The sequence below is a fragment of the Hypomesus transpacificus genome, unplaced genomic scaffold, assembly GCF_021917145.1.
Source record: "Hypomesus transpacificus isolate Combined female unplaced genomic scaffold, fHypTra1 scaffold_27, whole genome shotgun sequence".
NCBI lineage: Eukaryota > Metazoa > Chordata > Actinopteri > Osmeriformes > Osmeridae > Hypomesus > Hypomesus transpacificus.
Window position 1 is genome coordinate 3,376,388 of NW_025813796.1, and position 14,058 is coordinate 3,390,445.

General features: G+C 40.7%; 1 protein-coding gene across 4 annotated transcripts in view; it reads left to right on the plus strand.

Moving 5' to 3' along the window:
* The first annotated feature begins 207 nt into the window (after window positions 1-207).
* The window catches only part of LOC124463143 (A disintegrin and metalloproteinase with thrombospondin motifs 19-like), an 86,602-nt gene continuing 72,751 nt past the window's right edge, over window positions 208-14,058 (plus strand). For 2 of the 4 annotated variants that reach the window (XR_006955533.1, XM_047014905.1), the window contains exons 1-7: window positions 208-615; window positions 864-1,297; window positions 7,555-7,738; window positions 10,452-10,624; window positions 10,764-10,847; window positions 10,984-11,138; window positions 13,334-13,377. Coding sequence is in view for 3 of the 4 variants with exons in the window: in XM_047014905.1 (XP_046870861.1) it covers window positions 549-615; window positions 864-1,297; window positions 7,555-7,738; window positions 10,452-10,624; window positions 10,764-10,847; window positions 10,984-11,138; window positions 13,334-13,377 (1,141 nt within the window). In the remaining variant the exon portion in view is untranslated. The remainder of the gene's footprint in view (window positions 616-863; window positions 1,298-7,554; window positions 7,739-10,451; window positions 10,625-10,763; window positions 10,848-10,983; window positions 11,139-13,333; window positions 13,378-14,058) is intronic. The other 2 variants (XM_047014903.1, XM_047014904.1) reach the window with 1 other exon arrangement.

Here is a 14,058-nt window from a genome sequence, read left to right on the forward strand (position 1 = left end):
TCTTAAAGAAATCTCCTACTGTCATGGATTTTATTAGGAAGGTGACCAAGGCATACACAGCTTGTGGCAAGTTCATTTTACTCCAGTTAGTTATAATGAGCAGAAGTATTTAAAGAGTTAGTTGACTTCAATATGTCGACTCATTTTAACATGTGTAGCCTACTTTGTGGTCTGCCCCTGTTGGTGTCAGGTTAGTGTGCCTTCTTGCTCTCGTGTGCTCTCTACCGATCAGAGTGCGCTGTCTATTCATCAAAATACACTTCTATACAAATCGCTCTTTCTCTCACCCTTTCTCTCGTTCCTCCATGCTTTTAAGATGTAGTAGGCTACAAGCCTATTGCTATGTTGACTTTTTGATTTAGGCTGCACTGCAGGATTACGAGTCATTCATTTGGAAACACATGTGAGTGGACAGTAGCGCATTTACCGGGAGATGGATAACAATGCCAGACAGTGCATAGACAACACAGAATTGAACTTCTGTGCATCGACAACAACTTTGTAACGACACTACTGTAGCTACGAGTCGGTTGAACGTTATTGTGAATATGCATCTGAAGTGCATATGCACTCTCTTCCATCAATTATGCTTTCTCGGAGCGTTTGCAGTTGCAGGTACAGGACTTACACCTTTGTAAAGATGCCAAGCATTGTAATGCTCATGCAGCACTAAGTCACAATTGTTATTGCATTGTAGAACTTGTTGTGACTTGCTGAGGCGTAAGCACAGGAGACATGCGAAATTCATTGTTTTTATTGCCCAATCCGATAACATCCATGCATTTGCTTCTCCCATTTAAATTGAGAAAGCCGACTGTAACAACTAATATAGCGTTTGCTACATTCTCTCTTCTCGTGCATAGATCCGCATCCATTCCAGGAGACTGAAATCGTATTCCCGGAGGTTTTTCCAGACACAAGCCCACCGGCTCCCGATAAACCAAATAGCCGGGAGACTGACGCCAGTGCCGGGAGCAGTTCCCGGGAGGTCCGTTCCATTTCAAACTGGGACGAATACGAGTCTCCAGAGCTGTACCATTTGGAACCTCCAAGACCGCAAACACGACTGAAACTAAAAATTCCAGCTTTTGGCCGAAACTTGCATATCATAGTGAAGAGAGACACTCGGTTTCTGTCCCAGAAATTCATGGTGGAGAGGAGACAGAAAGCACGAAAGGCATCTCCAAGCAACGGGCCAGGTTCGACCGCTGCCAACTCAGAGAAAGCGTGCTATTACAGCGGGACTGTTCTCAATTACGAAGGATCTGTCGCCTCATTCAGCACCTGCGCAGGACTGGTAAAAAAATTATATTTAAAACGAATGTTATATCAATAAGCTTGAAATGTGGGTAGCTTTCTTTGTACGTTGGGTGTAACTTTTGTCTTTGGAATGGTTTGACACATTGCTAATTCAAACTAAGCACCGTGATTGCATCTGGAATCTATTTACATTTCCTTTCAATGCTGTATACAATGTTGTCTGTGCATGTTATCCTGCTTATGACAGTTAGTGACAGACTGTGTGTATGTGTGTGATGGGGGAGAGCACACACCTTCATGTCTGTATTTCACTCTCACCAAGCCCTCAGGTGTGTCTTTTAAGAGTATGGGAGGTACGCTCTGAAAGGTCTAATGTTTTCTTGGCCCACCCTGCTTTCAGCAGTCTTGGGGCAGACAGCATGAACTTCTTCCAAAAGCCAAAGAACAGAATCATTCGCATCCCCCTGAGGCTTTAAGGGTGATCTCCTGTTGTGAGGAGGGATTGGGCTTGATGTCAACTCTTTGGACCATAATCCCAGGCTCTGCCTTGTTAAGAGTTTCGCCTCACACAAAATGAAATTGACTTTTGGCAGGAGGACAGTGTGCTTGTCCTGTGCTGTTTTTTGTCCGTGTTCATGTGAAAATAGGCTGGATTAATGAAATTCTGCAGTTCATGACAATTCAGTTTTACAATGGAGACAGCAAATCAGTAACTTTTGAATTGTTTGTGTTTTACAGTCAAGCCAAGAGATGTACCAAATTAGTTATCTTCAAAGTTTCTTTTCAGTTTCTTTTTGCTAACAGATCCTATCTGAACAATTGTTCTGTGTCCTCCCAAACAACAAATGACACAAATGACAGTGTCCATACTATCTCTGTGCTTTGCAGTGAAGGGGAACTTCGTTATTTTCCGAATTTGTGTGTGAAGAGTAATTTTTCAGAACCAGACAGGCTTTAAAACAGAGAAAAAATTGTGTTTCTATACTGTCCCCAGTTAAAATGGATTACATCTCTTTGGAGACATCCTGCAAAGTTTATTTGTGTGTGTGCTTATTTTAGAACTCGACAAGACACCTTCAGTTGGATTTTCAGTGTCTTCTTTGATGTCTCTTGGAGATAAGCATTGTACATGAGAACTTAACAAGCTTTGCTTATCAGAGTTAAAAAAAAACGTATTCTAGATTCCACATATAAGGGTTGAATATTAGGCAGTTAGATAATTGTGGTTTTTGATTGTGAAGTAAATGTATTAGGAGTCAGGATAAAGTTACAGAAAAGAGTCTGGGTTAAGATTGACAGGCAATGAACGATGTGGCCCTAATCCTAAAACCATGTAATCAGACAGACAGACGAGCAAAGAACATGCTGGAATACTGGAGCCACAAAGCGATAACATGATCAAGTCATAAGTAAAAGCAAAAGCACTAATACCAGAAAAAGGGGGTCAGATGACTGAGCGGTTAGGGAGTCGGGCTATTAATCAGAAGGTTGTTGGTTCGATTCCCGGCCGTGCAAAAATGACGTTGTGTCCTTGGGCAAGGCACTTAACCCCAGTGACGTGTAGGCAAGGTAGGCACTGCCTACCCTGCCAAAATTCAAACGTAAAAATGTTTATTGTTTATACGTTACGATGACAAATGTAGCAGTTACGCATAATCAAATACAATTTTTGGGGGGAATAAGCAGTGCTTTTACTGTCAATTCATTGTGGACGACAAGCGAAAAAAAATATGTTGCGAATGCGCACTCGAAAGGCACAACTGCTTTGTGCCTTTGCACGTAAATATGTTATGCCAGTAATCATCTACATTACATATCAAACATGGACCAATTAAAATCGAGATATTACTGGAAATTTGCGCAGCTAACGTCATTACACTGGCTACGTTGTAAGCGTAATCCCCGCAAAATTCAAGTCAAAATGACAGCAGCTGTGTCTGCCGATATCAGAGTTGAGGAATTTCTCCAAGCTTGATTTTATTCAAAACATTTGTTAATAGCAAGAGGGAGGTCTACGCCAGACTTAGATGGACTACTGCAGCAAAAGGGACAACATTCAGTGGCTGTAAGATACTGCCTACTGTTTACTGCATTTACTGGTTTGACATATTAGCCTAACAATAAATTAGGTAATCTGGCTTTCATAACTCAGTGCCTACCCTCTTACTGAAATTAGGTTAGCAACAGCAGCTAGGCTAGCTTTCTTGTAGCACAATTCAGCTTCTCCACACAGGGCTCTAGACTGACTGAGACCAAAAAGTCACGTTTAGGGGCATATTTTCAGTCAGCAGATGGTAGCTACTGTTTGAATGGCAATTCCATCTGAAAAATACTGCTGGTGGTGACAACGTTGTTAAAATAGCTTGTCTCAAAGGGGGCCTGTGCCTACCCAGGCCTACCCGTGTCTATGCCCCTGCTGTAAGTGTCTCTGGAGAAGAGCGTCTGCTAAATGACTAAATTTAGATGTTTTCAAACACTCCTATGCAAAAACATGCCAAGTCATCAGTGCAGTGTCTTTTATTATGCAAGTCAAACAAGTAAAAACGTTTTGTTTTGTTCCCAACAACTGCTAGTTTAATTGTACGTTTCTAACTTAAAAGGCCTAAGACGCACTTGTCTTTTTACTGTTGCTTGCTTTTCTACAGGTACACTCTTGCACTTTTTGAGGTTCATGTTGTTTACATTTACATCTATGCATTTAGCAGACGCTTTTATCCAAAGCGACGTCCAAGAGAGAGCTTTCTAAAAGAGCATAGGTCACTGATCATAACAACAAGGTAGTCCCAAACATTGCAAGCATCCAAAACATGAAGCATACATTGTGAAAAACCAAACAAGTGCCAAAGGGAAGACCCATAAGAGCATGCAGTTATACAAGTTACAAATTAAAACAACATGAACCCCAAAAAGTGCAAGACTGTACCTGTAGAAGAACAATCAACAGTAAAATATTTCACAGCGAGTACAAGAGTTCAAGAGTTAACTTTGTTATAACTAACCTACAAGAGCAAAAAGTCTCTCAATAAGAGTCATTGTGATCCTGGAGGAAACTAACATCAGGTCCAATCAATCATTCCTAAGTGCCGTTGTACTCCCGGAACAAGTGCGTCTTGAGCCTTTTCTTGAAGGTGGGGAGACAGTCAGTGTCCCTGATGGAGGTGGGGAGCTGGTTCCACCATTGGGGGGCCAGGCAGGAAAAGAGCTTGTGTTGGGACCGGGCGGTCTTGAGCGGTGGGACCACCAGGCGGTTGTCTGAAGAAGACCGTAGGTGACGGGTGGGGGTGTAAGGCCGCAGGAGAGACATGTAGTTGGGTGCAGTCCCGTTCACTGCTCGGAAGGTCAGTACCAGGGTCTTGAATCTGATACGGGTAGCCAGTGGAGAACAAAGTGTTTGATTGTCATTTGTTTACCTACATGCTCTTATGGTTCTTCCCTTTGGCACTTTTTTGGTTTTTCACAATGTATGCTTTGTGGTGGAATTTTCTATGATTGAATGTATGAAGTCAGAAGAATTTGTCTTTATCTGTTTATTCTTGAATCAAGGAAGAGCAATTCCAAAACAGTATCATAAACGATGTCTGGAGTAGAAGGGCTCTCTACAGGTGTCATGATCTGACGGCCTTTTATACAGTAATTCCAGACAGTTACATCATTAGTTCAAAAGTTCTGGTCTATCAAAAGAGGAACTGGATTGCAGGTTGCAGAACTGGATACAGATGCTCAATATAAAAAAAACTGAGCTTGAGACAACAGAAGCAGAACTTGTCAGCAAAAAAACCCTGGAGTATGAGCAAAACAACCAGGGTCAAACAGTCAAATTGTTAGACGTTTGTCAGCAAACGGAAATTTAAGCAATACTGTCTTAGGCTAAAAGGTTATGCCATTTTTACAGAAGTTAAAACCTCAGCAATAATTGTTCCAGGCCAAAGAATACTATAGACATCTTAAAGAATAGTAATTTTCTAGTACAGCTTCATGCAATAGTGAACATGCATTCAAATGCAGTCAAATGTATCAAACTCTGTGTATTCATCCGTAAAAGGATGTGTAGTGGTTGTGTACTCCTCATGCGTTGTGTATTGATGGCACCAGTTTGTATGTAATAGATGTGGTCTTGCCCCATCAGAGTTACACTTGGCTTGGTTCACCCTTCACTGGGATTGAACTTGCCACGTCTGGCATCCCAAGTGCGACCACTACCAATTGCCTACGAAAAGCTTGCTCTTCGCTGATAAGGGTGGCTGTTATGTACTTGAGGAGTGAGTTTAACCTGCTACATATGCCTACGGAGAAATTGTAAAACTGTATGCAAAGTTTATTTTTCCGATTTATGAACACTGAGTAGGGCTGTCCCGACTAAACTTTTCTTTGGTCGACCGAGACTCGACTAAACACTTCTGAAAATTGACATCTAAATTGGAAATGTTTTTCATCAAACCATTTTGTGTGATGTTTTACCTCACTGTTTTAATAAATAATCTGAAATAAATACATACGTACGAAGGGAGATTAGACAACTAGACAAACATAGCCTAAATGTACAAACATTTTCCCAATCTGACTAAATGTAGCTGCTGGACATTCCAGATTCAGCAGCTATCAAATTTGCTATTAAGCTACCAATAATAAGCCTTGTGTCACCAATCCTGTTGTTACGGAATGCCGATATAATAAAAAATGGTAGATTGGTTATTATTTGTTATTTCTTACAATGTACTACAAATTAAAAATAGTGTTTGTTTAACATGCATATCATCAGAGCGCGTTCAAAATGCAGATGGTTAGACCTACAGTAGCACAGCATAAGAAGACATAGCCTAAAACTTTTGTTCCAGAAACATAAAAATCCTGGGGCTATAATGCTACACACTGTAAAATAATGCTCCGATGGCCAATTCATGGTTTTCAAGTGGTAGGCTACGTCGTATTCAACATCAAACTATGGAATATAAACTGTTGTTGGCAGTGTGCATTCAACATGTTTTGAGTCACCCGGTACTTTTATAAAATGCTTCCATACCACAGATTTCTTTGCCATTTTACCTAAAGGATTAATAACATCAAGGATGGTATAGTTTAGGCTAACAGCTACAATTGTGCTCATGTGCCAAAAGATTGGCTCTAAGATATCTTTAACAATTTATCAACCAGTCATCATTATGGGCCACGGGTGAACTCCTGCTTGCCTTAATCTCCTATTGGCGAGGTCCTCCAAAAGCACTAAAGCAGCAACGATATATGACAAATATATATCTCATTTGTGGTCCAAATTCACACCTTTTCTTTCTGGATAGGTTGAAGGGAGATAATTGGCATATATTATAGATGGCCTATACTATTTACTCCCATTGTAGATCAAGTAAAACTCATTTGTTAGGCATGCACTTTATCTCCGCCTTTTGGTCACTGCGGCGCCATATCACATCTAAAGTGTGCAGAAGTACACAGATTCTCATGCCAAGTGTATTTTTCATCAATCTGAAACTGTCAGTAGAAACGCTTGTACACTCGTACATTTGACCCAAGGCATTTTCCCAGGGTTTAGTTTACGGGACATTCACAATATGGTCTTTTAGATGCTGCTTCAGGGAATGGATAAGCACAGACAATTTGGGTTATTAGCCTTGCAATGAGATCCAGGGTAGTTGTAGGTGGTGAACTGCAGTGAGTTTGTAAGCAGGGCCTTGTTTTTGAACTTGTAATGTAAATCTCTCCTCCCTTTTTTTTAGATGTCACAGCTCCGGGCCTCCAGGGCTATGTTGAGGGGTCTACTGATCTATGTTGCTCTAGTCTAAGTGATAATGTCACAACCACTTCAGCCATCTGCTGTAGCGTGGAAAATCTGACTCACACTACGGCCAAGTGACATGCTAATTGCAGACAGAGCTGAATTAAGGGGACTAAACTGTCAGCCAAAACTTCACTGTGTTGCATAATTTAACATGGATTGACGTCAGGCAGCAGGGTGACCCAACTGTTAAGACAAGTTAAAGGGTGCCACATTACTGCTGATTCTGACAAAATATAACCCAGATATTTAGGTTTCTGTGTAACTAAACTGCTTCCTTGGAGACAGTAGTGGTCCTGTCAGGTTCTCTAAAAGGATGGAAATCTAAGAAATTCTCCACAGTGACAGAAAAAGAGGGAAGGTAAGAATGAGAGACAAAAGGAGGATGGTTCAAAAACTGACTGTGCTACATGTATTATGGCTCTTTGTTTTTGCTACTGTAAGTCAGTGATAACTGTGTACATTTAGTATGTGTACATTCAGTACATGTCATCTCTTCATTGCAGATGGGTTTCATTCAGATCAATAATGATTTCCTCTACATTGAGCCTGTGAACCAGACATTGGCTGTCACAGGACAGGCTCATCGCGTGTACCGGAGGAAACGCTCAACAGAAGAGAGGACATACAAACAGACAGACAACACCACGGAGAAACAAACAACTGGCCACTACTGCGGAGTCATTCCTGGTGGGTGATACAAAGTAGAAATCTGTAACAAGAATGTTCTTCATTTCGACTGGAAAGATTTAGACGCTCTCATCCAGAGCGACTTACAGTATGTACAGGGACATTCCCCGAGGCAAGTAGGGTGAAGTGCCTTACCCAAGGACATTTGTCATGGCCAGGAATCGAACTGTCTACCTTCAGATTACTAGCCCAATTCCCTAACCGCTCAGCCACCTGACTCCCTGGAACAGCACCTCTTTTCAGCAACAGCTTCATAGCAAATCCTGCTTCACATCGTCCCAGGTTTTCAAAACTGTCCTCGGTGAAATGGTTCGAGCAAAAGGTCGGACTGCACAGGGATCTTCTCATAGAAAAACATCACAGCCCATCGAGTGTTTGGTTCCTTAGGAAGACTCTGAAAAGTGTCAGCATTCCCTGTACAGCCTGGAACACTGCATTTACGATGGTCCATTTTTCATATCCTTTAAACACTTCCAAACTTTCTCCTTTGTAATTCCCGTGGAAGTACACAAAGCAGCGCGCAGCTAAACTAGTGTCTGAGATCCTGGGCCAGAACACTAGAGGGCTGGTCTGTATGTAAATGTTGGGGCGTGACAAAGGTGATGCTACATTTGTGACGTTAGCTGCAGTTTCAAGTTGTGAGATTTAGACAGGAAAGAGGTGTCAGTGGACTTTTAGGTTTACTGTATGTCCATTTTACCACCAAACTGTCACTATTCAACTATGACAGGGTAAAATCGGTTTTGCAATCAATGACCCCTTTAAGTTTCACCAATGCTCAAACACCAAACAGTATAATTGAAGTAAATATTTGCCTTTATTGACAGACTGCAATACTATTGTTTAAGAAAGTGTCTTAGTCCTTCTCTTCACTAATTGGGTGACTGTTGAGTTCTGTTGAGTGGAGTGACGCGGGCGTGCTATATAAATGCAACCAACATGTTGACAGTGACGAAGCATTTCAAAGTGCCCAAGAAAGACGGAAAAATTACCGTGGTAAAGTTAGTTTGAAATTTGATATTCAACATATATATATATAAATATATAGCTATATTTGGACAGCCATTGGTTTATCCGACTTTACTACACGTTCACCTGGGGTTACCGCACGCTTCGGTCTTTATTTACAACCAGCCACATAGCCAATGCAAATGTTTATGGACCGTCAACAAACTACTGAAGAAGTAGGCTAAGTATACAGGATGTTAATTTGTGGTGGGTTCGTCCACTTTTTTGTACTTTTCAATGCACTTTTTACCAACTTTTTTCGGTGTACAGAGTAGCCTATGTTACATTCTTTCAGCAGTCAGTTATAGGCTTAATATAGGCTATTCAAAGAAGGGGCTTAAAGATGGCCAAATAATGTGTAGTGGAATGCAAAACATTTAAATAAATATTTTGAAATTGGTGTCTTGTAATAGATTTTTCTTTGAAAAGCAAGACTAAAGTAAAAAACACATTTATGCAATGGCAAAAATACTGCACAAAAATAGGCTATCAAAAACTGCGAAAACCCGCCCCAAAATATTACTTATTCTTTTAGGGTGCACCACTAAAAAAAAATCTTGAAAATTGTTAATGTTTTGGAAATAAATCTGTTCTTTAAATTTTCTTTTCTTTATATATGTATTAGTGCTGTCAGTTTAACATGTTATTAACGGTGTTAACGCAAACCCAAATTAACGGCGTCAATTTTTTTATTGGGGGATTAACATTCTTTTTGGCCTAGCAAACTTTGTAGTTCTTTTCACATGCTGTTGCAACAACTACTGACGTTAGAAAAACTACAACACCACACCGGATCTAGCTAGACCGGAAACAACAGGCATGCCACGCACACTTGTTTGGGCTTGCGAGCCAGCTAAAGCATAGACATATATGTATATATATGCATATATGCCTACTACTAAAGAGTAACTTTACGTTTTGAGTGGATGGCGAGCGCGAGACGCCGAAATGGATGCCAATAAGATTCTGAATGGAAAGTTCACTTTTAAAAAGTTGCCAAATGGTTCCATTGACAAGACCAAAGTGATCTGTGTGTTTTGTCGTTCTGAAATGCCACTTGATGGCCAAGCTCACAGCTGATGCGAATTCTCCGCTCCTTCGTCAAAGCCAGGCGATTGCAATGTTTTCAATTACAAAAAACATTTGCACTAAGCAATCTTTTCCATGTTGATAAGAGCATTAAAATGAGAAAAAATAACGGGACAAAAAGAAATCAAGGGACATTTAGAAAAGATAAAAATGTGCGATTAATTACGATTAAATATTTTAATCGTTTGTCAGCACAAATATATATATATATATTTTAATATTGTGAACCCAGTATCGTGATACGTATCAAATCGTGAGCTGAATGTATCGTTACACCCCTAGTAAGATTCAAGGAACCAGAAAGAGAGTGAGAGAGACAAACACACCCACAGCACAGAGACCAACAAGAAAAACATTTGTATAACTCAAGGCCATGGCCGTGTCCACGACATCTATCAACCTGCCTTGTGGTTGCCAACAAAACTGACATCAGTTGACATCTCACTTTCTATACTGATGTGTTGCTTTTGTATGTTACAATATATACAATACCTATGTACGAATGTTGTGACGTGGCAACATTTTATGACATAGTTTTAAAATAATGTGGTGTTGTTCTTTCCCTTAGCTATGTTGCAAATGATACATCTCTACTTTTTTCTCGGCTTCTTTACAGAAAAACTGAGAAGTAAGACCAAGAGACCCACTGAAGGGGGGAGAGGGAAGAGGTACTCGTACAAGCTACTTCAAGAGTACAACATTGAGACACTGGTAGTGGTTGATCCAGCAATGGTCAGCTATCACGGCACTGAGGCAGCTAAACGTTTCATCCTCACTATCATGAACATGGTACGAGTCGACATCCACTATTGTAGCTTGTGTCACTGATCTGTATCAACTGTACTTTCAGGTACTGTTGAGTTACAATGTGTTTTGCCTTTGATATGACTTGCAAGCATGACTTATGAGTCGTGTTTCTCTTCCATAGGTTTTCAACTTATTTCAGCACAAGAGCTTGGGCATTCAGATGAATATCAGACTGACTAAACTAGTGCTGCTTCATGATACCCCCGTAGGTGACACTTTAAACAACATACATGTCAAGCAACCAATTTCAATGTGCAAGTCATACCTGAAATAAATGATAGATAATACAAAATATATTTATCTTTGTTTCTCTCTCTGTCCCCCTCCCTTCATCCATGTAGACTGACATGTATATTGGGCACCATGGGGAGAAGATGCTGGAGAGTTTCTGCCGCTGGCAGCAGGAGGAGTACGGGAGGAAGAGCGCCCTTTATGACTTCAGTACCCGGTGGAGAGAGGACCTTCCCTCTGTGGACACTGCCATTCTCATCACACGGTGAGGTGCCACTGCAATGCACACAACCACCAGAGAAAGACAGACTTCTAAACAATTACAGCTCACTGTCATAAATTTATCCATTGCATATCTGTTTTTATGCACCCATTAATGAAGTGAGGAACAGAAGGGTGAAATTTGAAGTGGCCTTTTAAATGTTACCCCTCTGTTCCTCACTCAAAATAGTCTTTCTCAACTTTTTTTTAAATGAAAGAAAAAGGTGTAGCCTGGCTCTGCCCTCCTATGTACTTCCACTAAATTTTCTTCTGTACTAGTTCTGGGAATTCGGCACCTAAGTCAGATGTCTCAGGTTAACTTTCTACTGGCAAATCAGCAAACAGAGGGAGTGGCTGAGAACGATGACGTTGAGGTTGTGCGCTAGTTAGAGTTGTAGTAATGGCGGCGGAGTAAGATGCGAGCGAAGCCTTTCGGCCCGTTGTGGCAACGCTGCCGAATATCCAGAAGTTAAAGCCGGAGCAAGAACAATCTTTGATCCCCACGGGGTTTGTTCGATTTTCCAGCTAGCTCCGTTTGTGGTGAAGGAGTTGGCTAAGGCGAACGCTAGCGATTGGTTATGGCAGATCCAGAGTGGCTCTGGGCAGATCCAATAGTTTTAAAACTTCAACAGAGTACCCGCCTACGAGGAAGTCAACGCTTGTCAATGGAGCGATCCCAGACTCAGTACTAATGAAATGTACGAGAGTCTGGTTAGGACCAGGCTAAAAAAGGTGCAGTGGTCTCACTCTTTTCCATAGCTGTACATTCATTAGGAAAGCTTATTAAGGTGTTACTCTATCAACAGTTGTAGTTGTAATACAAAAACTGTGGACCATAGTCATAGACTTCCATTTTGCTAATGTGCAAGCTGAGGTGCAATCGGAGATATGTCACACCGCTAATTTAACCTGTTTCATTATTCTATCTAATTCCCTCATGTCATGAGGTTTTGGGAATAAAGAATAAAAAAAACATTTCAGTGACACTTAGTGCTCTGGTTTTAGTTTCAAGGAAGCTGTTTTTAGGCAGTGCTCAAATTTGTCGATCTTTGAATCTCTCGGCGACCAAAATTATCCCTTTACTTTACCTTTAAATCCCCTTCCAAAAAGAGAGAATTCTGGCCTGTCCAGGGCTGAAATCAGATTCTGACCTGTTGATGTGTCTCAGCACTCTGGCGGGTTGAGTCCAGCGAGCAGGTGTTTGATGTTAGAACTTGGCTAAGTGTTGTTAAATGAAACTCAGACTGCCAGTCCCAGATAGGGTTAGCATACATCCCACATTCCCACCTGTTTGTGCATGTGTGTTTGTCGTACACTTAAATAGACACACACAAACAAAGAACAAACTCTGATTTAGTGCTTGGCCCCTGAACACAAACACACACACTGTGGTCAAATTTTACAAAGAGAACAGGGAGAACTGGAATCATCTGTAACATTTGCCAAATGCTAAAAACTATGAAATTATCTCTATTCTTGTGAGGAGGAACAATGGCTCTTCTTTTGAGAGCTCACCAGATCATTACATAACAAAAGCATAAGAAAAGCATAAGAGAACTTCAAGTTAATTCACCTGAATAAAGTCATAGCAATTACGAATTGTTAAACCCCTTCCACCCCCATTACAATGAAGAGTAAAATTGTGGCACATATAAAACCTTTTTTATCATACAATTGCTTATTGCTTTTCCTGCATGCCCAGCATGTTAAAACTGAATGTCATAATGTCAAAATGTCATAATGAATTATGAAATAGGCTACATCTTACATGTCTAAGCATTATATCTGTAATATTTGTTTGATAGTACTGATTTAATTGAACACATACTTACATACTGTATGCTCTTCCTCTGTCACCCTTGCATTTTGACACTATAGACTTTGGAGAGAGCTTGAATGGAGTCCCTGAGGCTTTGCATGTTGCCTGCAGAGGTCGCAACCCTTCACCAGCACTCTCCCAGCTAAACTTGCGACCTAACTCCTGATTAACCTCTATAAAGGCTTTGGGGATCGATGTCAGCTCTAATACTCAAATATTCCCTCTGATCTCCAACACCTAGTATGCTCCTTCACTATATGGGATAAGGAGGTCTTGTTGTTTTGCGGTGAGCCATACCAATTGAGTGGTAAAGGGGTCAGAATATCATGGTGGCTTTAGTTGGTGAATGTAATGACTTTTAAAATATATATATGTTTCAGGAAAGATTTCTGCGTGCATAAGGATGAACCATGTGACACTGTAGGTGAGTGAATATTTTTTATGTTTGTGAGTGTATATTGTGCCTATGTGAGAAAAACCACAGTTGTTCATTGATGTTCTTTGCAAAAATTATATTGTAAATATAGCTGCAAGCAGCGATGCGGGTTCCTCCGCAAAATGGCAAAATATTATAAACATGTGCACTGTAGAAGATCGAGACTTTGACAACAAGAGAGCAAAACTACTTCATGTTTGGTCAACAAAAATAGGCTGAACGGGGATTTGAACTCATGAGCATAAGGTAACAAGTCAGTGTCTCTAGCCTCTCTGATACACACCAACCACTGAGATTTTATGATTAGCAAGGGCTCATTATTAACTTTCCATAGAATATTGACACTCTTCTTGAGTTGATACCTTTCCAGACTCTCAGTCAATGCACAACTAATAACAGTCATGTGGGCAACTGGGCTGGGGCAGCGCTCATATTCAGCTCCTTGCAAGAATAGTCTGTAACTGTATAGCAGCCGATTCTCTGCTCCGATTAAACTACACAACACACTCAATCAGGGTGACCAACAAAATTGTTATAACTAACCAACAATACAACATTACAAACATCCAACTGAACGAACACAACAACTGAAATCCCTCGCACGGCTTTTGTAACCAAACTATTTTCCACAAGTCTTGGATTTTTTGACATACCGCGCTGCATGCTGGG